Source organism: Melospiza georgiana, chromosome 9, assembly GCF_028018845.1.
Source record: "Melospiza georgiana isolate bMelGeo1 chromosome 9, bMelGeo1.pri, whole genome shotgun sequence".
Lineage (NCBI taxonomy): Eukaryota > Metazoa > Chordata > Aves > Passeriformes > Passerellidae > Melospiza > Melospiza georgiana.
In genome coordinates, this window is record NC_080438.1 from 11160073 (window position 1) to 11184715 (window position 24643).

Sequence of the window (24643 nt, forward strand, 5' to 3'; positions counted from 1 at the left end):
GAAAAATTTAACAAGAACAAAACCCCACAACACAACCAAAAAAACCCCTCCAACACCAGCATCAAGAAAGGAGTGCAGTATCCTGAATATAAGGGAACTAATGTGTGTATTGATTGTTTGGTTATGGTCAGAATAGTTAAACAGAACACTTCTGATCAAGCTTCTGAATTTAAAATTTTCCTTCTAGATTAGAAAAAGAATGGGATCCAAATGACACATTTTCCTGATAATATAGATGTCACTTTGTGATAACACAGAAGCAGAAAAAAAGCAAAGCATTTTAAAAAGAAATCCTTAACTGGAAGAGAAACTGAAATAGACTCAAACTTCCAGTTAAGTTTGTAATATTTTGCATTGAAGAAAAAGAGACAATTCTTTAGGAATAGATTCCAAGCAGAAGAGATGAGTTTATTGAATGTCCGAGAGATTTGTATTCAAATACAGTTAAAAAAACATATAATCCACCAGTACATCCCAAACAGTTTACAACATGGAAATCTCCAGTATTCATATAACATAGTTTACAAAAAAGAAAATACAGCACCTAGATGTGAAGGTTATGTTCCACTTACATAATGCACAATTAGATTATCACTTCATGAAGAGTTGTAAGTCAAGTCTGAAGAATAAATTACTAAGATAGAGTTTTATGAAAAGCTGAATTTCTATGTCAATTTCCTTATTACTTAAAAGATCTGCTCAGGCAGGACAATACTGTTTCTAGTAAACAAATTATCTAATCTATGACCATCAGCTGTGTTGTTTAACATAAAATGCTATGGAAATTCCCTTGGGAATTACATAAGCAGCTGTACACTGTTTTTTAAAAGTCTGTTTTCCTCAAACTACATGTAGTTTTCCTAGTAAACGTAAGTAAACTACCATTTAACTACTACTAGTTTTAATGGATTTGTCAAGAAGTATATCAGTGTCAAAGAGAACTGAAAGCAAAGAATGTTTTCAAATTTCTGGCATCTTTTGCTTCCAATGGGATTTTTTGGTATGAATTGGTTATATAACAGGAAAGGAGACTGTAATGTTCTGAGAGTTGTATACCAGCAGCTGAGTAGTTTCTGTTTAAAATTCCTGTGGAGAACAGAAACTGATAATACCACACTTCTATTAAGAACAGCTAAAATAGAATCTTTGTATTAATTCTTTTGTCTAATTAGACACTCTAAAGAGGTTATATTTAACAGTAGAAATAGAAGTATGCAAGTACCAAAACTGAGAAATAGCTCATATTCTTCATTTTCAATAACAGCATTCTGGCTTTGAAGGCTGAAATTTCATTAAAAATACAAATAAAAGTTCAATAATTCTACTATGGATTTCTGGAAAACAAAGTCTGCTTTTGCTAATTTAACCTATTAAATATGGCCTACTTTTACATCAATAAAAAGGTGTCAAACATCACTCTGAGCAAAACCTGAAGCATTCTGAGCTTTCAAAAGTGATGACACTATTTTTACTTATTCCAGGCCTTAACTGATAAACAGTACCACTAAATTTAAAAAAAAAAAAGTCATTTGCAGTTTACAATTAATTACACCTATTTGTTACCCAACACATCCCTTTCAAAATGGATTCTTTCATTTTCCAAATGAAATTTTAAAGAGCTCTTTCTTGCCTGTCAGGCAAATCACTACTTGTGCAAATTTAAATACAGTACATTGACCTAATGTAACAGTGGACAGATAGCAAAAGAAGTGTTCAGCAAAGCTGTTGCACACTAAGACTTTTTCAGTGTGCAGAGTATGTCTACAATAAAGTGCTTCTCTTAACAAGTTCTATCAATAATAGCATATATAGATGTTTACCTACTTTTAAAGCTTAAGTTCCTTAATAAATGATCTAGCCTCCCTGTACACCCCCAATCCCACAAGGCACATTCAAAACACAAGCAAAGCACTGACTTTGAAGGATTAAACTACAATTAAAAAAATTAAGTGGTAGTAAACTACTGACTAGGTTTGTAAACAGTACCATCCCATTGGATCTCATGCATTATCAAAGTGGGTTTCTGTGGGAGCAGCTGCTGAACTCCAGATTTAACAATCAAGGCAGCTTTCTTCAAAAAATGCTATTGTGTCTTAGTGTTTTGGTGTGGAATCCCACCTTTTTCACCACTTGAACAAAAAAAAATCACATTTGATGCATTTAAACCTGTGGTCTTAATTTACAGTAAATACAACTGATTAGTGGCTGGTTTAAATCTATTTAGTTTTGGGGGTTGGTTTTAAATGCACGTGAAATTCACCTCTTCTGTTGAACCTTACAATGAAGTTGTGCTCAGTACTCTCAAGAGAAAGTTTTGGTTATGTTAAAACATAGCCTGGTCTGTTTTTTGGAGGCCATAACTTTGACCTGATAAAAACTGACTTGATAGGAGTAATTAGCTTCTGTAAAACTAAAATGGCATGTAGGATCAAATTCAGTAAATGATTTTTTTCAGGTTCTTTTAAGACCAACTTTCAAAGTTTCTTTAAAAACGAAGTCCATCACTGCAAGTGATCTCTTATCTTGAAATAGGACATGCTCCTACAGATGTTTCACAGAAATTAAGTAATTCCACCAACATCAGACAGAGCTTACAAAAAGGGTCCAAGTGCTCTCACAAGGTACACATAGCTGAACGTTGCCTTCATACCACAGAAGATGATGCTCTATGAGCAAGAGGGATTCCACTGCTTTTCAGAAAAAGATCACATTGAGTTCATTTAGTCTTTCTCAGCTCTTGCAGCAGAGCAAACAATACCAGAAGTATCAAAACCAGAGCTCCAAGTTTTCCTCATTTGACATCATTAGCGTTTTATCACCACCTGCTCATATGCTCCAGATCCTCCTCTGAAAGTTTGAAACAAGTTAGTTCAGTGTTAATTTAAATGGAAGCTAAATAGCAAGTTTCACATATCAGCAAGTGTATTGATTAAACATCCCATTCCTCCCCAAAAAAACCCAACAAAACCAAACAAACAGCAAATACCAAACCAGCTAAATGTGAAGGGTAGAAAACATTTGTCACTATTACCATGCCATGGAGTCACCTACTCTTTAATGCACTAAAGAGATTTTGTTGTACTACAGTCAAAATGAACAAAGAATAATGTTACTGAACAAGAAGTTACTGTTGAACTTCACTAGAATTTTTTAAACATCACATTTAGGGTATCTATCCCCATAGCTGTATCATATGCAGCTAATACTCTTTATATACATTTATACATAAACAGGTCAATGTGTCTAAAAAACTCAGAAAGTGATTGTCATCTTACATTAAGATACAAGAAAAACATCTTCAGTCTTTTGTTCACTCTGAATTGTAAACAAAACTCTCTCACTTCCCACATGACAGCCCATAGTGGGTGGTTTCCACAGCAAATTACAGTACTATGTAAAAAATTCATAGGGCAAGCTCTGCCTTGGTACAGTATTGTGCCTGGACTGTTCTGGCAGCTGCATTAGGACAGATCTCTGTGTGCTACAGGGGTGTGTTCTGTACCCTTTCATGTGGTCCTAGACAGGTATTGGTGTGCCCAGTTTTCAGATGAGCCAATTAATTTAACCATTAGTACTACATGCATGTTTAAAATGCAATTATTTTATGACTTTCAATATATTATCAACTGCCTTTATACCTAAGTCCATAGTAATTGCTGAAATACTGAGGCTATTCTGATTTCAGCTATAGCTGTTGAGTTACACTGGACTGCAGAAACACAGTGTTAGAACACATTCTTGCCTGGTTTTCATGGTTTCTCATCTGAAGATTAACACATTCAGGTCAAGTCATATATCAGGATTGAAGAGGGTTTAGAGAAGAAAAAAAGGTCTCTGGTTCTAAACTATAAGATAACCTGAAGCAGATTATCAAAAGAGTTTAGGGCTGCTAGTAGTTGAAAGCTGAACAAGCCATTGAAACAAGTAATGTAAGAAAAGGAAACAGGATTTGTGAGAAAAACTAAACTGAAGAAAATGACGGTGGTTATTAGGAAGATGTAACAGTTTGATTCTGTAAAGGCAGATGTGTAAAACACTTCCAATTTTCTTCCCACTCCAGAGTAACGTAATCAGGCTGTAGAGCTCCCCTTTGAAACTGGTGTCTGTTACCTGCATCCATACTGAAACATTGCTTGTTTCTGAAAACCTTGGAACTGAGACTCTTTAGCAACTGAAAGTTACAATTCTTATTGAACATTGACATCAGTTCTGTTTTGGAACTAATCTATATGTCCTATTTTAAAAACTGACAGTCTAGCTTTTGGTGCTTGTAAGTGATACAGAATAGAAAGATACAAAGGTCAAGAATGTAGATACAGAACAATTGCTGTATAAGATGCATTTTTATTTAGTATTGCCTATGGATTAGTTGTTCAGGCTACATACCTGTTAGGTAGATGGTGGCTTCCAAAAGAAGTGCTTCCACCAGGGCCCACAAATAATCTTAAACCTTCTTCTAAAAGGCAAATGATTAAAATATGTTAGCTTTCTTTAATGCTGTCCTAGCTAAATCCAAGTAATTTTACATCTACCTGTTTTGCAGCTGACACTTTCAGATGCAAATACTTAGGTAATGAAGAACCAACTTCATGGTGTAGGTTGGAGGAAGTACCTTTGTCATAGATTTGCACGTGCTGTTTTAGGCTTAAAGTAATCACCTGGGAAAGCTCCCTGAGTCATGTAAGAGTATTTTCAATTTCTGGTAGGTAAGATAAAGTAGAAAATGTAGCACAGTCCTTATGAATACAAACAGGGACTGTGAACAGAGTGGGTTTTTTTAAGGCCTGTAATGTACATAAATTTTCTGTAAGCTTCCTTCTTTATCTCCATACCTTCTGCACTTGAGTCTAAACTGAAGTCTTGACTCTGGAGTATTTTTTCAACTATATCATCAGCATCAACTCTGGTAGCATCAACCCTCTTCAGCTGTGACTCCACAGAGTCTTGCTTTACAGGATGTCTGCAAAAATAAATATATTTAGGCTCTCAGATGTGATAAAGTAATTTACTTGTGCTAGATAAGGCCTTCAGATTAAGTGTACCTGCATTGTTTTTCTGGTGGTGCATCTTCAGTGGATGTATCAGTATCAGCTTCAGCTACTTTTGGCTCAGTCTCTTCACATGGCTCCAGAATACTTCCAGTTCCTGTTGAGGTACTTCCCACTGAGGTACTCCCCACTGAGGTGTTTCTCCTGTGGCAGAGTTCAGACAGACTGGATGACCTAGAGTGACATGTGCTGTATCCTGTTGGGAAAATGCAGGAGAGATGGGTTAGGTAAACAGGTTAGATGGACCTGTTTTTGACAGGCCAGGTCCATCCTGAAAGCAGAATTTGTGTTTCATCTTTGTATAAAGGGACCTTCAAAAGCCCTATGAATGTATGTGCATACATCAACTAGAAACTGACTTCAGATTTTGTATTCTAGCACCTGCCATTTTCTTTTTGTTCTAAGTAATTCTTGTTTACATCAGGACAATTAGAATGACAAATATCATCTCCTTAAGCTTTTAGATCTAAGTCTCCATTTTTTTACTCATGGAAGAGGTAAAAATCTCATTCAGATATATTAATTGGAGGGAACAAAGGCAAAAAGCTGTCTTGCATCTGAAGAGATAATCCAGTAAATCCAGTACATTTTAAGAGGGAAAACATGTTACCATTGCCACACCTGAAGCTTCTAGGAAAAAAGCTTTCAATGCAAATCCTTTTTAAAACATAAACTTATTTTCCACTGTCTAAGCCTGTGAAAGAAAAATAATCCCCAACAACTCATAACAAAATTGTGAACAGCTACCTGACAGTTTTGATTGCTGACTTGCATAGCTTGATGTTCTGGAATGTCCACATGCACCAAGTTCATCTGGGACTGAGGCACTCTTTGATGAGACATCTGCAACATGGGCAAGTCACACAGTGTTCCTAAAGCCAACTTTATTGCTACTTTCACAGTAATCTTGATTAGATTCAAAAGTCACATTTCCCAGAGGGGTTAGAGATTTGACACTGATTTCCTACAAACCTTTTGGAGATTCAAGTGCTGCAAAAATACCATGGATGTTAATGAAAATACATTCTTTAAAAAATAAAGATCATAATATGTATCTGAGCAAAACAGAGTACCATTGGGTTAGACAGATTTGTATGAAATGTAGTTGTAGATTTGTCTAGTGTCAATATTAAAGAGATGATCATTCTCTCTCCAGTATCATAGCAGAATGTTGGGCCAGATGTTTTCTGCCTGAAAAGCCAACCTGCTTAAAAACTTCAGCTGTGTTTGAAGCAGAAACTCACAAACCATGTAAGAAGGTTTCTTTGCAGGCCAACTGTCAGTATCCCTTCCAGATTTGAAGTATTTTGAGCGTCTTGAAACTATGAGACCAGTTATAAAAGCATTGAAAAATTAAGAGCGTTATTCTGTACCTGCTATACCCAGATGTGCTACTTTTAAGTTTTCTCCACCTTTCCTGTCTTCATGCAAAGACTCTGATTCTCCAGCAATTGCTATAGATGTTGCTGTAGAAGGAGGCCTGTAAGAAAAAGGTGGTTAAGATTTGCTGTACTTCTGCTGTAATCCCTCCAAAATGATCAGCACATAGTTTTCCTTTCAAATATGTTGGCATCATTCATACTGTGCATCAGGTTGACCTACAGTTCTTTTCTGGAAACATGCTGCCTAGTCCCCCATTAAGGAAAATGAAAAAAAAAAAAGGAAGTTTTTGCTATTGAGCTTAAGGACGTTTTACAGAATCAATCTGCTCAGCCCTCAGGCTTCTGGGGATCCTGGGAAAGGCCTTTCCTTTACTGATGATTGGTGGAGTGATATGTCTTTAATTTGAAGTTGTTTCTTATTTTTTTAAGTGTGTGAATCACAGGACAGTTTAGACACTAATATGTAATTCAGTACTTGAAGGAATAAGGTGGAAAGTTTAAAAAAAAAAGCCCAATGTGCACAACAGTTGGCCAGGTTGGCTTCTGTGCTGTGACACAATCCTGGCATTGTCTCATCCCTGTCATAGAGCAGGAAATTATTCTGGGCTGATAACCCTCCCAACTCCTAATAAAAGGGCCTATGGCACTATCTCCATATATTGCACTCTAAATTTTACCTTCTACAAAATCAAAAAGCATCATGTAAGATGTAGTTTAAATTTTACTTCAATATTAAAAGCTTGTAATAAAGCTCAAGTGCTCGTTTGAGTTAATACCAAGACCAAAAGAGAGATCTTACTTAAATTAATAAACCTCTTAGTTTGTGTTTTGCTAGTGCAGAAGAAACTAATTAGAAAATGACAAAGTGCAAGCAATCTCTTGCAAGCAAATAAAACCAAAATACATTTCAAGATACCTACAGGATTTTTAAATGCTTTGTTATTTTCTACATTGGGAACAGACTGCTGGTCTGCATACAAATGGTTATTTGTTGACATTTTTAGATTTGATATAGTCAATAAATTAGTCACTGTCTTTATGTAGAGTTACACAGCCCCTCTTAGGTTATGTTTGAAAGTAAAGAGAGAAAGAAAAAAGCACTTCCAGAAATACAGTGCCTGTGTGACTTAACTGCATAACATACTTTTGAAAGCAAGAGCTGAATGGTTTCAGGGATGTCATCCCAGATCAAACACCAAGCCTTCTAGGCTTCTTCATAAAATATGTAGTTTGATGCCAGATTATGAAACTCTTTTAAGGTTTATTTTTTCTTCTACAAAGGACATCTGGATTAGATAAGTTGTTTGTTCTGTTTGTGTTGAAAGTTTATGTTCCAGGAAATGGTTATATCACCAGTTTGGAAGAAAATGCCAAGTCTGAATAATTTGAGTAAGAGATTTTTTCCCAGGAACTCAGAAAACTATTTAGATATTAATTTCAACTCCTTCAGTACTAGGTAGTAAAAAACAAATACACTGCTATGTTAGTATTCAAGACTAATGATTAGTTGCCTTTGAGGAATTGTTTATCAGTGATGTATTTGTTAGTAGGGCTGACTCTAAAGTAAACCTATTAAAGCTGTTCTGAAGTAAAGGGGTGCTCAGTAACTTGGGGTACAGAAAAGTTTTGCCAATCAGACAAATTCAGATAATACCCTCTTGCTATTTATTCAGTAAACATAAGATGGGATTCTGCAGTTGTTCAGTGTTCTATTCTTCTCATTAAAGGTTAGTAGAAGAGAAAAGAAAGGACATTTAGTGGTGTAAGGGGACATTGAAGAGTGCTGTGGAAAATCACCTAAGCCAGACTGGTACAAAACCACAGCACAACTATTACACTTCCTTAACTACAGAGTAAGGACAATGAGGCCAAAAGATCCTCAATGTATGGCAGTGAATTTTCCTAGCTACCTGCCCCTCAGAAGTTACCTATTGCATCTTTTACCAAGCTGCAGAATGTCTTTGCTAAGTAAATATCTGTAAGTGCTTTCTCTTGTACTAAGTCACATCACGCTTCTGTTGTTTGTTGGGGGTTTTTCTGCAAATGAATATTTCAAAGTCATCTGAGACTTGTGAATAAAACGTATAGCAGCACATTTTCCAGACTCAAGTATTAGTCAGATCACCCCATACCAAGTATATTTATATAAAGTTGCTGCAGGAACAGTTTCCCTGAAGTGGTTTTTCTTTTTACATTACAGATGTACAGGTGAGTATTCTGTGCTTGATACCAAGTTCCTAACAGCAAGAACTATGACACTTCTACTGGCAATTTTACCATGTTAGTCATTATTCAGCTACCATTCCATTTTTTTGTGGATTTTTTTTTAAATACTGTTGCCAGATTGGAGAGATGTAAAACACAAATTAGAAGTATAATTCTCAACATGGAATGCATGATCAAAACATCCCACAGGGATTTTTTACAAACTTACGTTTTAAAGCATGGGTCTCCAGACATCAGCTGCATGTTGATCAAAACCTACACATTAAGAAAACAAAATCCATCATAAGAAAAAAAAATTGTTTGTGACACATATGTGGTCATGTAAATAAGTTATATTTGCCACAAATGTTATATTTAATGAAAATAAAGTGCCATAATCACACATGCATAAAACAATCATTTTCCTTAGGCATACAAACAACACAAAATACCATTTAAAGTAACATAGTTACACATACAAGATTCTGAAAAAGAAACATCAATCAAGGAGAATCTCAGAATTATTAATAATTAAGATGTCTTCAAGGGAAAAACAGAGCCAAGAAACCTAAAACCTGAATGATCAAACAGAACATTGTTTAGAGCAGTGGGTGCTGAAGTATGTTCTTTGCTGAGGGTGTTCAGCAAACTGCTGGCTCTCAGTACGGGTTGTGCTAACATCAGAGACAGCAGAAGTACACAGGGTAAATAAGCCACAGGACACAGTGCATTGAAGGCTTGTTAGGCAGGCCAAAGCCATCCATTACAAGTGTTCTGGACAGTCTGGGACTGTCAGATCAGAAAATCCATGCACAGACCATATACTGAATAATGTGGAAAATTTATCCCGGTGTCCCAGTAGGAAAAAGAAAATTAAAATTACTTGAAACAATCAAGTAATTTTAATATGTAATTATTTTTAGGTTTATGGAGCTTATTCAGTTTTTTTAACTTCCTGGATTAAGGGAAGAGGATATCAGAGTGGGTGTCTTGCAAGAATTCTCCCCAACTGTTAGCATTATTACTATAAAATAGAAAACAGGAAAATCCCAGGACTCATCCCAGGTATTGGAGGTGGCTTGTACATATATAAGCCAATTAATAGATTCACAGATTAATTAAAATTAAAAGATGCACAGGAGGGTTGCCCAGTCTTGAAGATACCATACATTAACTTGTTCATTTTTCAGCTCCCCTTAGACTAGGAAAACCTTTTAAAAGCTTTTCTTTTACAGCTATCCAGCTCCATTTCAAGATAGGGCAAATTATATTTTTGATTGCATGGATTTTAATGATTGTCTCTAAACAACACTTTCAGTTTTACTTCAAATAGCTTTCCTTCCAGAAAGAGGTTCAGCAAATAAGTTTTAAATTTCATTAAGTGCTTAATAATAGCACTTGTTCTCTGCTTTATTACTTTAAGTATGATAAAGGAAAGAAATTACTTTGAGAATGGAGTTGTCTTGTCTTCTATTTTTGGTATCATAACCTTCCAGTAAACAGCGACGAGTGGTATTTCCCGATCCAGCAAATTCTGCTAGATTTAGATCTGCAAATCCCAGCTGTTAAGAGAAAATGACAATTAGTAGTAAGCATTTGGCTAAATGAAGGTACTTGCTAATTACACATTAAGTACCACTCAATAGCAGTTTCATTCAAATATTAGAATGCCCATTTAAGAGAATGGACTGAGGCAAAAAGCAGAAAACAAACCCAGAAAAAAATTAGCATAGTTATATTTTCAGTTAAAAAAATTTAAGTTCCAAGAGAGGAAAAAGAATAAGGAGAGTTCTCTTTATCATTTAATGTTAATGTTTACTTTTACTAACCCTTTTTGCATACCAGCCTGAAAGAAAAAAAGTTTTGGTGGTATAACATTGTTACAGACTTATTAAACACACTGATTGGAAGTTCCAACAGCACTGTGTCACTATAATGTACATTATGAAGTCATGGGTATTAAGTCCTATTCTGGAATTACTGTAAAAGGGCATAAAATGGCAAGAAAGAAAAGCTTATCTGTAGGCAAAATTAGCTACATCTCAATTTACCTTTGCATATGCCTTTCCTCCTTTTAATTCCTAGAAGAAAAAAAAAAGGAAAAAAGACATACCATTAAGCCATTAAATATACTGACTCAAGATTTTTCTTTGGTTTTTTTTTAGAAATGCAGGTATTACTTTTGAAATATCTCCTCATATATTTGCTACACTATGCTGTTGTCATTTAGACTTTAATATTCATAATGCCTTTGGAGCAGGCCAGCAAGACACTGGTGTCTTGGAGAGAGGAATAGCAAATGCCCAATGCCAGCTGGCACTGGGCTCTTACAAGGTCTGGCCCCAAAGGTAGGACACACTGCATGCAAAATTCTGGTACTTAGCACAGTTCAAGGCTTCTAAGCTTACTGCTGCTAGCTGGAAATATCAGTCAAGAGTTAACTTTATAAACACTGAAGGAAAATTCCTTTGTTGCCCTGCTGGAAAAAGGGTTTTCTTCAATAAAAACATAAGACCCCCATAAATTAGTCAAAGTAAAGGAAGTAATAAGATTACTACAAAATTTTGACTAAAGGAATACCTGGTGTGATTGCAGCTAAAATTTGCTTTATGAAGTTTATCAGACATTCAAAAATGAAAACAAAAGCAAGGAAGAATGAGCAAGGAAAGAGGAGAGGAGGGAGAAGAGAGCTGCTTACCTTCCGCACAGACACCCGGCAAGTGCAGGTATCCAGAATCCCTGTTGTGGCACTGGCACTGATCTTACACATGAAGAAGAACTTTTTCTTCCAGCGGACACAGTTTGCCTGCACTACCTCCCTGCAAGCAGAGAGCATATGCTCACTGTTAGCTGCACATACACTCAGAACCACACACTGCCATAACACATCTCAAGAGCAAGCACTGGTTCCACGCCTTGTACAGTGGCCACTTCATGCACATTCTGGTCCAAGGTGTGATTAATAACAATAATCCCCCATTCTGCACTTAACAGTTGCATGACTAATAACTGTTTCAGGCCTTGAACGCACTATTAGACCTCCAGAAGAGTTCAGCAGCAATGTGTTTTTTCAAATGAATGAGAGTGTAATTTCTGCAGTTTGCCTCAGGAGTGTGAAGTCTTCCTGAACATCAGCTCCCAGGCACTGTCTCCCAAGCTGCTGAGCTTTGCAGTGTGCTGAAGACAACGTCTTTGACAAGTGGTTTTTCAGTTCGGAGAAAAGGAGCGTCATACAAGCAAAACTACATAAATTTGAGGCCTGGAAAAGTAGAAAGGAGATTATGTGCAATAACCAGAGACAAAGTAATGCACTTGGGGCAAATGAGAATTGCAGTTACATACTGTGAGCTTGCCATTTGAGAGCAAAATAAGCTGACACAGCTGAAGGGATCTGTTTCTCACAGGAGGATAACAATCTGACAGTATTGGCAGATGAAGGCAGGATGAAGGATGCTTTCAGTTATGAATGTCATTTTATAAAGCTCAGACAGAACACATTCTGTTTGGGTAATTCTGACCAAGAACAGACTCCAAAATGAAAAGGCACAGGGAGGACAACTAGAAACCCCTGTATCTTAAAAAAAAAAAAAAAAAAAAAAAACCCTGATAATTTCTTCTATCAGTCTAACCACTGAAGTACCATCTTCACATATAAACATGTGTCTCCTTTTTCCTCCTCCATTTTCCTAATACATAAATTCCTATGTTTTATACTAACTTCTGCCAGCAGCTTATTATTGAAGAAGCAGTTTGATGTCTTTAGCAGATAGAATCCTATGGTTCTGCAGAAGCTGGAGCCAGAGTTCATCACGTGTATAGAAAAATGAAGAATTGCAGGGTGCTCACAAAAGCTCTCTTTGCTGTGCTGGTGAGACTGCCAGCTCCAGGGCTCACAGGCACTGTGACTTCCTAAGGTGGGAATAAATCAGCCAGCCTAAAATGAGTCAGTGTAATGACCACAACAGACTAACAGATTCTGATGATACAACACTGAGTCACTTTCAAGCATGTGACCTGGAAGGAACATGCTCTGTAAACACCATGATCTACTCTTTATCTGGGATGTTTTACATTGCAAACTTGCCTGTATTGTGGAAAAAAAATGAATCCCATCCTGCTGTCATGTGAGTTATTTAAATATACAAAAGAACCAGAATTCAAAAAAGGCAAATTCCAAATAGTCACATCTCTATTGAAACAGGCTCAGACAAGAAGACATCATGTAAAATTCACCCTTGAAAGGGATAACAACTGCTACCATTTGTGACACATATGAAACACTGCCACTAAATTGAAAGAGTTCACTTGTCATCCATAAAGGTCAGAAAATCCTTTCTCATTACATCTGTTTGTTGCAGAAGTAGGACAGCAGTCATCATCATCCTTCCCACCCTTTCCTTGTCACCCAGGACACCACTGGCTCTACCAATAACAGCATCACTTTTGCTGCTACTCATCATTTCACTAAGTTCTTGGAGTGTTTTTGCTTCTGTAACATTTCCAATTAGTAATAATGATACTTTTTTCCACTGAAAAAGTGTTTTTGTAAACAAAAGTGTTTTTGTAAAGTTGAAGCAATGTTCCAGAATCTCTGTACTACTCAGTATAATGGTTCAAGTTGTTTCTGCTTCTCAGAACAGCCTCCTGTCTCTGCAGCAAAGTCAAAGCAGCTGCACATTCCACAGTTATGGTGTCCTGACATCGCTCACATTGTAGCAAAAGATAATGCAGTGAACACTGAACACATTTTTGCTTGTAAATGCAAGAGAAATATAAGTAACATCTGCTTGAGAAATGTAAGTATCCTTAAAACCTTTAAGGATTTTGAATTTATTTCAACATATCAATACTACTATATGGGTATAATGGTTCAAGTAAGGAATATAGCACAAAACCACTCTGCCTTTGATAGACTCAGTCCACTCATATCACAGGTCAGGATTTGCAAACAAGAAGCAGAAGTGGCAGTAAAAAGGATTCAGTTATGGATACTGATGGTCTCATTTTTCTAAAAATAAAATCAAAACCAGTAATCCTGCTTCCTTCTCATAAGGATGTCAGAAAAAAAGTATCATTAGATTCTTTCACTGGCATATAAATCAAAAGATATTTGAAAAATTTGTACACAATTAAAAAAAAAACAAAACGAACAAAAAACTAAACAAAGAAACCCCTACCAAAACCCAACCCTATTCCCATTAAACAGATCTTCTGATTCCACTATATAAAATAAAAAATTGATGCATTTTAATTCAGGAAATTTTTTTTTGTAAAGAGGAGTACCATCTAGCTATTCCCATTGTGCTGAAAAAAAGTCAAATAATCAGAACATTTAACTTCAACAGTAACATCTAAGTTTATAAGATTCTTAGTTAAGTGCCAGGCCTTCAGAAAATAAACAGCTGTATTGATTGGCTGCTATGGAAATGAACCCAGATAACTTCTGGCAGCTCTTGCTGTGCTGCAGCACGCTGGGGAGAGCTTTCCGTTCTGAGTCAGTTTCCTACAAACCTCCCCGTCACTTCACCACATGCAAAGCAAAACCAGTTGTTTTCTTAATCAAAACGTATCTTAGTTACCAAGATGCACTGGAATACATACTAGGCTGTAGTGCTTTGAATAATTGAATAAATGCTGTCAGTAGTATGTAACCAAGAATAAGTTCAATAAACAGATACTGCAGGATAAAATTACTCCAAACTATAGTGTGTTACCATCACTGTTTTTTCTTTAGAGGAACAATTTCACATTGACTCAATTTCAAAAGCAAGATTTAAGCTGTAGTCAGGTCCTTATTTGTAGATGTTTTGTATACTGAACACAATTGCCTTTTAAAATGTTGAATAAAAGTATTGAATTTTTCTTCTGATACATAATAAAGGAAAAAAGTAAACTCAAATAATAGACAACAAATCCTACTCTAGTCACCTCCTCATCCTAAAGTGCTACAAGTGATGGACTACTTTTTAACGTGTTTATCAGATTGTTTGTTCATTTCCACATGGTTAAAATCTATGAATAATGGCTGATTCCAGCAAATAGCTACAAATACAAAAATAAGTCACTTTTAGGGACCTTCAGTGCCCTGGGGAAAATCCCTTCTTGGTAAATGGAAAAGCTTTAGCATGAGAGGCTCTGAAATAAAGAAGCCAAAACTCCTTGTGGACATTCACCAAAAGACTGTGTTCCATTAGTCAGAAAATCTGATTTATTTAACAGCCTATTAGGATCTTTAGCCATATGGGGATGATTATGTTAAACTGCTTGTGTTTGTAGTGCAATTATTTTAGATTTATTGGTCACCAAAGAAACAATAAATTGGGATCATTGTTTTAAGATGCCATTCAGTCTGTTCACATGAAAATACTTGCAGAACTACTTTTGGATTCAGCTGGGTCAGTACACTTATTTATGTCAAAGAAAGTGGTGTTTGCTAATGCATCTTACAGCATGTGAACAGAACATGAGTTATCTACTCGCTGTAAATACTGTGAAAAACCAGCTTTTTCACTACATGAGGTAAATGAAAACATTATTACTATCTTTTAAAGCCTGTAATTTGATGAGAGAATCACCTAAATTTTGCTTGTTAATTTTAGAAGAAAATCTCTCCTACTGATAGGATGGCCTGAGGGAAGTGAGGCTGCTGCAGCTGCACCAGTCAGAGGGGAGCAGCAGCGAGGCAGAGGAGGTGTTCCCGGGAAGCGCCGCTGCCAGCACGCACAGCCGGCCCGGGGGCACACACAGCACAGCCGGCCCGGGGGCACGCACAGCACAGCCGGCCCGCTCCGGCAGCGCTAGGGCTGAGCAGCACAGAGCTCTGCTAGACACATCCAAAGACAGAGACCTGTGCATGGCTCTAGGCTATCCCACCTGCTCCTGCTATCCCACAGTGTAACTCCAGCCTCTGCTCCAGGTGCAGGCTGACCTGTGCATGGCTCCAGGCTATCCCACAGTCCAGCTCCAGCCCCCAGTGCCTCTGCTCCAGGTGCAGGCACCGCAGGCACAGGGATCTCTGATGGCTGGTCCCACCCCCGTGGCTGGCGTTTGCTGTGACCCTCTGGGCTCCCCCACGTGCTGGCACCCCAAGTGCTCTGGCCACACTCCCTGGGCAGCTGCTGGCACAATGGACACACAGGGCCCGTGAGCCACAGTCCCACTCCCATGGCATGAGCGTGCTCACTCTGGCCTCTCCTGCTGCTGGCAGCCCTGTGACACTCTTGACTCCAGTTGATGGCACTCAGACATTCCCTGCCCCACAGTGCATACTGAACAGAGAGCCCTTCCCCAGGAAAGGGTCACAATGTTCTTCATCAGAAAGATACAGCAGACATTACTAATTAGAAACAGATTAGACAAACATACCAACCAGCAAACTACATCAATTGGCCCTTGATCCCCTTAACTCCCTATTTCTCCCCACATCTGTTCCTCCTCAAACTCATCCCTTCCTCCACCTTTAGTTCCTCCCCAAATTGTCCCACAATAAGCCTCTTCCCTTGCATCCCATGATGTGTCTCATAGAGAGCAACCCCCTCAGTCCAAAACATGCTTTAGTTTTAGTTCAACATGATGGGTTTCCTGCCTGGACAATGGTGCTAAGGATCTCCTGGGACAGCCCTGGGAGGGGCCCAGAGAGGGTGTCCCCTTGTGCAAGCTCATAATTTCAGTTCCCCACCTGCCTGTGTGTCCCTGGGCTTGTGTAGATGGGCGTTGATGGGCTGATGGTTCCTGTGACAGGACTATTCCCAGAATAGCTGGAATTCAGTATTATTTTAGGCTCGCCACTCTCCCTGCCTTTGCTGACTGCACTCATTTGTGGGTGTGCAAATGGACTTCTGTCACCTAAAGCTTCCTTTGATCGATCCCCCTCTGATTAAAGTTAATACAGGTAGCTCTGTCCTTCTGATAAAAATACAGTATTCAATAGCCTGGAGTTACTTTTAGTGTAGAAAATAGTCTTCTAAAATGGGAGCAATATCCCATTCATATATATATTTTATATATATACTTTTTAATATATCTAACATCTTCTGCAGAAAGCTGGAACACCTAACAAAGGCCAGTGTCACCTTACAGACAGGAATTAAGGCATTAACCTACAATCTAACAGCCACACTGTCAGTGGGTTCAGGTACTGGGAGATTCAACCTTTCCTAGGCTATCTTTAGTATTAGGATGGTATTGTTGGATATAGAGTTCTCAGTTATGCTATACATTAATACAGAGGGCTTTTGCAAGAGTCAAATAACTTCTTGCACTCCTCCTACCCAAAATCTACTTCTACGTAAAATTTGTGCAGTGTCATAGTTGAGGGAAATATACAGGTACCTCTGCAACAGGGTCCTGGAGCAGTACTAAGCTAAATTTTAAATTGTTATCCAATAAACAAAATGCTAAATTTAGGCCTCATATAGAAAAGTGCATCAGCTGAAGTGCTCAGAGCATGAGCTCAAAAATATATGCTGTAGCAATAAGCTGTGTAAAGCTTTAATATATTTCTCCATTCAGAAATAAATTTATTTTACTTTTCCTTTAATATTCTGTTTCCCCCATGACTGAGGCATATAAGATGATGCATTTTCTCCAACAAAAACATTTTTTCCTAAGCATTGCTACAAAACTGAACAAAACAAATCATTTACAAACACAGCTTCAATGGTTCACAAATTTCAGGACTAAGCAAACAGCTGGCTCTGCAGGAAGAGCTCCACTTGTTTACAGTGCACAGCTCCCCAGTTAATTTGCTGTTAGTACGTGCAAAATTTGAATAGAACAATCATTTTCTATTCCACATGTTTTTAGTCATAATAAAACAGGTTACATTTTTAACTAGCAGCATGTCATGTCAACAACTTATAAAATATGTATTAAATTGATTGTGGATGAAAAACTGCTGGGTACAGGCAAATGCAGAGACCTAGAGGGGAATTAGCACCGTGAAGGGTAAACTGCATTAGAAGGCTGTAGTCAGCAAGTCAGAGGAAATTGAACATTTGAGACTGTATCTGCAGCAGTGGGGTTGGCTTTAGGGCCTTCTTGGCAGAAGGCTGATGAACTGAAGCAAGTCCAAGGGTGTGAGATGAGGGTCCGGAGTCAGAGATGAATTCTTCTCTGATGCAGGAGAATTTGGAAACATGGGATTTTTACAATCTGATGATGAGGTGAAGGAAGATCTAATTGCCATCTACAGCCATCTCTACTAAGTTGAAAGGTGGAGCCAAACATTACTTAGTGAAGAACAGAGAAAGGAAAAAAGGCAAAACCAAGGTAAGTTCGAGTAAAATAAGGGAAAATGTTCACAGTACAAGTGAACTGCAAGGACTGGCATCTCTGTTACTGTAGATTTTCTAAAGCTGACAGGACAAAGCTCTGAGCTTCCTGATCCAACTGAAATTAGTCTTGCTTTCAGCAGGCAGCTGGACTGTGTGATCTCTGGTATTATCCTTCACCCTAAATTATTCCGTGAACAGAAATAGTCCTTAAAATATGAAGGCAATCAGGTGCTGTGGTACTTGCAAATGGCAAATTTGTGGCAGAAAAATAACTGCATGTACTGTGCTGATGTCAGGGGGGAAAAGCCAACAAAGCAACACCAGCTCTTTTAAATCCAAGTGCCAGTACTGTGTAAGGCAGGCACCTTAAGCATGAAAGCTTTTCCCACTGTCTCTCCCTCTTCAACAGATGTCTAACATGTATCTCTTCTCAAACACTTTTTGTGACAAGTTAGCTGTTGATACATCTCTTACCAGTTCTTACAATTACAGTTAGGGAAGTCTCCCAAGACTGAGCCCTTTTTATATCTGCAATAACCAGTTACACCCCATGCAAAGAGCAGAGCATACAAATATTTTATTTTCTTCTATCCTAAAGATAAACCCCTTCAAAACTAATATTATCTTCTTTACTCCTCTGATTCTTTGGTTTTTTCAACCATATTTTTTTTAATCAGTTCACTAAACACATTTTACTGTAACTATTAATGAAAGGAGAAGTACCAAGAAACTACACATTGAAAAGTTGTACTTTGTGTAGAGAAGTTCTCCTTCTCACCTTTTCCTCCCTACAGAGGACAGTGTCTGAAAGCTGCTTAACCAACTACCTCTTCAAAACTGAGGAAACATTGAGTGGACATTTGAGAGTCTGAAAAAAGCAACTATAAAACTGCAAGGTAGGACTTTTATCCCACTGCCAATACTCCTCACAGTACTTGAAAACTTATTTTGTTTCAAGTTCTCCAGCTGCAAATCCAGTTACAGCCGACAAAGCTACTAGAAGTAGCATTATCCAGCTCTGAAGACTGTCAGCAGGATTCATACATCAGGCAGGAAGATTAGAGTGATAGGGACACTGATTCCATGTGACAGGTATGTTTTTCTAACAAGTACTGTAATTTAAAAACAGAGTTAGTTAAGCTGTGTTACTATCTGGAGAGTTTCTCTCTTTCAAATGCAATAGCAGCAATCAAGAAAAGAATGGTAAAAAGACAACTTGAAGAATCCAGTGAGGCAGAAAACCTACTTGCTGGTGTCACAAAAAAATAGATGTGGTTTTAGACAGTTGAGAAGGAAGTGGCCATGCATCACTAGAAGTAAGAAGTACTTATCTGGCAGATAAGAAGTCAATTTCTACAGCAAGCAATTACATGCTCTAGCCTGTACCTGCTAGGAATAGGAATATATTCATGCATGATCTCCCAAGACTTCCCCTCAGGACTCAAGAGGGTACATAAAACAACACTGCATTTCTGAAATCAGTTCAAAAATAAAATTATTTGATGAAAAGCTTATAGCTCTTGGCCACCTTGAATCTCTGTCTGTCATGTACAGCAATCATAATCAGCTTCTTATTTTAGAATGTTGTTGTGGAAAAGAAAGAGGATAGAAACATCAGCAGTTTAAATTGTCAGAAATCAGATCTGAAAGGAAGGAGAATACGACAAGCTGAAGGCTGCAGTCAGAAGAACACACCAACCAGGTCCTTTTCTTGAGTGGGGTGCAGCTAGAAACCAAGCTAAAAATGGAACTAGCAGGCATACAGCTCCTATAGCCTCAGTTGATAAGAGTAGAGCACTGAAAGCACACCCTCAAGAAATCATCCTGATTCCCAAAATTTCTTGGATTTCCTCATATTCCATCTGTTCATTTACTGCTGATTGAGCAACAGCCTATGAGCCTCAGTTATCTGCTCTAGGGACTTATTAAGTTTTGATTCAGCCTTTTAAAATGAGTGCAATTGCAGAAAGCCTATACTTGATCTATATTTATATCTACATTAGAATGGCCACAAAAATATGCTTAGAATTTAGTCGAGTCTGTACCTTAAAATAGTATTTATTTCTGTTCAAAATATTAATAGGTGCAATTTCTGCCCTGAAATAATCTTGTGTCCTTTCATGGTGCATTTGCCATTATGTGCACACTTTTTTATGACCAGGCAGTATATAGATACACAGGAGCTGGGAATCTGCACATGTGTACCATATTAATGTATCCAATTTCAAAGAGAGATCTCATGTCATTGGCCCGGGGAAAGGTAGAAAGATGCCTTGCCACACAGGAAACCAGGCTTAAGCTAGGAAAGTTTCCTAAATGAAATTGAGGTTTGTTAGCATAACTTTGCATACATCCACAGCCCACTGCCTGAAAATCTTTTATTCTAAAACACAATGGTAAAGATCCAGAAATCATACTAGAAAGCAATTTCAAAAAGCAGAGAGCAGGAATTACACTGTATGGCTGATTGTAGTTTGCTGAAACAACCAAACTGAGCCTCTCCCTTTCCACAATAGCCTTCAAGGTTTTCCCTGGTTTACAGTCAGAAGTTATAACACATTCATTCTTGCCAGAATTCCAAGGTCCTGCTCTTGCAGAAACTCTCAAACATTTTTACCAGTTTAAACACCACTGCCACTTGGCTGGTCAATGTCCTTGGATAAAGATTTTATTTGGCACCACCAGATTACTTTAAAAGTCGATATTCTTATCCAGTAATTAAACATTTAGTGTTATAATCCAGAATTATCTTTTCCCACAGTAAGAATTCACAGATGTGCACAGGGATGTTTCAAACAGAAGTTTTCTAATTGGAGTTCTAAAAAAGTATATGCAAACACAGAATTGCAAAGTGATGTGATTTCTATTTACTCACCAGCCAGATCACTGTGTACCATACTATACACACTGGTTTCACTTGGTCACAGAATTTCTCTACATGTCAGGCACACATCTGTGGGAGCCAGAAAAGTAACTGGATTGTGACAAGTGTCCAGTAGCACGGCCCACATCTCCATAATATATTTCTTAGGTAGCTCTTTCTCAGCAAAGATCTGAGAAGTGAAAAAACCCTATTTTTCAGTAGCTTAAACTTTTATCAGTCTTCTTTGCATCTCCCTTCAGTGATCAGAGGGATGATGAAGGTACCACATTGCTTGCAGGATCATGACTTTAATCATTCATACAGCATGATCCATAGAGGGCTGACAAGACAATCACTTTGAAACTGCTTTCATGACAACTTGCTGCATACACATGGGCCCCTATTCCAAGGCAACTGCTGCCCTAGGTTTTTAATGACATTCTTCTCGGTGAGCAGGCTTTGGAAATAAAATGCTAATAATGTTAGGGTAGTTTGTAGACTATTAGTTGGACTTTTTTTACTTTCTAAGGCAAGAGGCAACAGGGTCTTGGTCTGTATGGGCACCAACTTGAGAACTTCATAACTTCTCCCTAAATAATTATAGTTTACTAGACCTCAGTGAGTAATAAAAATAAAGCTATTAGGGAAACAGAATCAGTTGCGCCCTGTATTATAAATTTTTTCTTTCATGAGTTACTCTATAACTTTCTGAAACAATAGAATTCTTTGAGTACCTTTTATACAGCTAAAAAGATCACTACTCTAGGGATATAACTGTCAGCTCACAGTGAAGCTAACAAATGCATGCAACTGGAAGATTATGGCCATGAGAAAGTTTGCAACTGATAAGTTTTGAAATACTACCGCTCTGGTGTAAACTTAATTTCCTCCTTATTTATTCAGCCCGTTGCTGAATCACCACTCTGAAAATTCATCTGTTAATTCTTAAGCCAAGAGCAAAGGCACTCCCTAAACTGGCACTGAAGGATCACTGCAGAAGAATTCTTTACCTTTCTATCAGCACACTCAAACACTTCTCAGTCCAGCAGGAATGAGTTACACTCACGGGGACCTTGACATACCAGCTGTGTTCCATTGCTGTTAGTTTTTAAGCCATAGCTTAAAAGAGCTTAAAAGCCCCAGAAAAAGAAAATGGAAGAATTTCTAAGCTGCAGCTCCAACACCATTTTTTACATCAGTTTCCCTACACACACTGCATCCTACCACACACATTTTACTCTAATGAGCCATTCAGAAAGATATGAATGGAGGCTTTCAAGCATTTAATTTTAGCGTCATAAATAGGCAAGGCAAAAAAGACTAAGATCACCACAACGTGTCAAAACCATCTGCTCACTGAAAGCAAGTCCTTGGAAATAGACATCCTGTCCAGAAGATGTATGTCATTTCCAGCCTGTGGAAATGACTTCAAGGCAATAAGGGCTGGAGTAGGACAGTAATGGCACATTAGTGCCTGATTCAGGATTGTTATCATCATCATCTATTACTTATGAAGTCGCTCACAAGAAAAACGTCAAAGAAAGACACAAAATGAGATCAGAGCACTGATGAGTTGAACAACTTCCAACCATACAGAAGAAAGATTTGTCTTCAATTATACATGCTAGTATAATGGAATGGTTAAATAATGAGGTTGTAGGCCAAATGTCCATTTTATTCCTTCTCCCTTATTAATTTAATTTATAGAATCAAAAGCAGATAATTTAGAAAGCTCTGTAACAACAGTATTTTAATAAGACAATAACTGAATATTCATGGATTTGTTGCTGTCTTCTCCCATAATTCTATGATACATTTTCCAGTAATTCCTTTTTGTAATAATATTACAATAAAATAATAACTGATACAACAAGAACAAGTGTAATGGGAGGGGAATCTCCTCCTCCCCAGACCTGCAGCCACAGCACACACCCTTCCTATTGACAAGGTTCTGCCTCTGCCAGGTACTTGGGAAAAACCAATACACTGGCCCTCTATTTACCCATTGCTACCCGTGGATCAGGGAGCCACTGTCACAACCCATGACTGCTCATTGCTGAGGCACAATTGAAGGAAAATAAAGAGGAAAAAAGGACATCTGCCTTGCACTTGCACTGCAGAAATAAGCATAAACAAAGTCAGTATTACATGATCTGAGCACTTAGAGGAAAAACCGAGTACTTTTCCAAGGAACTTAGATCTCCATGTAAATATCCACAGAACAAAACACAGCAAGCGAGTACTCAGTAATTAAACAATAAGGTCGCACAACCCACAGGGGACAGTTCAGACTACAGGCTTGGGGACAACAAATTCTCCCCTCCTGTTACCCATCCGCTCAGCAGCTCCAGCGTTATGGCACAAGAGACAACCCTCATCACTCAGTGATTCCTCTCCTCTGTTACTCCGTGTTTAGGAGCCTCAGTATTTATTTCACAGCGTTACGACTCCCGGCAGCGAGCAGCCACGCAGACGAGGAGTTCCTGCTACCACATGTGTTCTCCCGCCGTTGATGCTGGCACAGCAGGCGGGACGAGAAGACGGCCGGGCTGCCCGGTGCCACAGCAGCTTCCCCTTGGACGAGGGGAGCGGCGGGCAGCGCGGCCGCAGCCGCCAGGAGCCCCAGGGCAGCCGCCCCTCCTTTCCCCGGGCCCCCGCCCGCCCGCACGAACCGGCCGAGCCCCGGCTGGCCGTGGGAGCCAAGGAGAGCGGGCGGAGGGGCTGCGGGGGGACAGCGCTCCCCCTGCTCCGGGGGACGCGGACTCGAGCGGAGCCCGTCGGACGGGGGCGGCCGCGGCCCGCCCGGCGCTGCCTGCGTGGGGCGGGCAGCCCAGCAGCCCCGGCTGGCGAGTCCCGGAGGCACCTACCGGGAGGACTCCCCGCTGAAGCTGCCCCCGTCCAGCAGCCGCACCTTGCAGAAGAGGATGCCGTTGACGAAAGGCACGGAGGAAAGCTCGTCCAGTTCCAGCTCCACGCGGAACTTGAACTTCTTCTTCTTCATCATGATGAAGGCCATGGGCTAGGGGCTTCCCGGGGGCCGCCCCCACGGCAGCTCCGCTCCGGCCACCCTGCTCCGCTCCGCTCCCATGCCCGGGGCGAGGGCGGCACGGCGGGACGGGCCGGAGCGGCGGCCGCTGCCAGCTCAGCCCCTGCCGGCCGCGGCGCTCCCGGCCAGCGCTTACATGGCAGCCGGCGCCTCCCTTTCAAACCCGCCCGCCTCCGCTCCGCCCGCTGCCGCCGGGGCCATTGGCGAGCGCTGCCGCCAGGGGCTCGAACGTCGGCGTGCGGTTCCCCGAAGAAGTTGGCCCGGCCCGGGAGGCGATTGAGCAAGGCTGGTCAATAGCGGGAGCTCGGCGTGCCGCTCCCCACGGCCCGCACGGGGCCCGGAGCAGTGACGCGGCCGCGGCCCGGCCGAGCGGGGCTTGTGCAGCTCCCCCGCCGGCCGGGGACCCCTGGCCAGGGGCGCGTCCCAGGAGCGGAGCCTCCCGTGCTGCTCGCCGCTCGGCATTTACACGGCGGTCGCCTAACAAAGCGTCCTTCAGGCCTCGACGTTTCAACTCTGAATTGAGTTTCCGTCTGCTATAATTTAAACCCTACGGGTCGCGTACAGCCGTTCAACCTGTAATTCACAGCCAGCGCCACTTCTGCTACAAGCAACAGATGCTCATGGTCTTGTAGAGAAGAAGAGTGTACACATGTGTTTACATTCTTGGCGTAGATAATTACGGCGACACACACGCGACTCTCTTGTTTAATGTATAGTCCAACACCAGCATATGCTCTCTAGGGAACAGCTTTGTCTTAAAAAGCCATTCCAGGAGATCTGAACATAAAGCAAGCTCCGAGTAGCCTCCATCAGCAGATCAGTTT

General features: G+C 39.6%; 1 protein-coding gene across 1 annotated transcript; it reads right to left on the bottom strand.

Annotated features, from left to right (window-relative positions):
* Positions 1-383: 383 nt before the first annotated feature.
* On the bottom strand, positions 384-23858 carry EEIG2 (EEIG family member 2). Its single transcript, XM_058030045.1, has 11 exons — positions 23641-23858; positions 11334-11454; positions 10687-10716; positions 10081-10197; positions 8865-8911; positions 6422-6528; positions 5796-5891; positions 5043-5244; positions 4833-4960; positions 4387-4456; positions 384-2847 (listed from the first exon to the last, which is right to left on the bottom strand). Exons 1-11 carry the CDS (start codon positions 23787-23789, stop codon positions 2805-2807), a joined length of 1110 nt encoding a protein of 369 aa, XP_057886028.1. The 5' UTR covers positions 23790-23858; the 3' UTR covers positions 384-2804.
* Between the last annotated feature and the right edge of the window lie 785 nt (positions 23859-24643).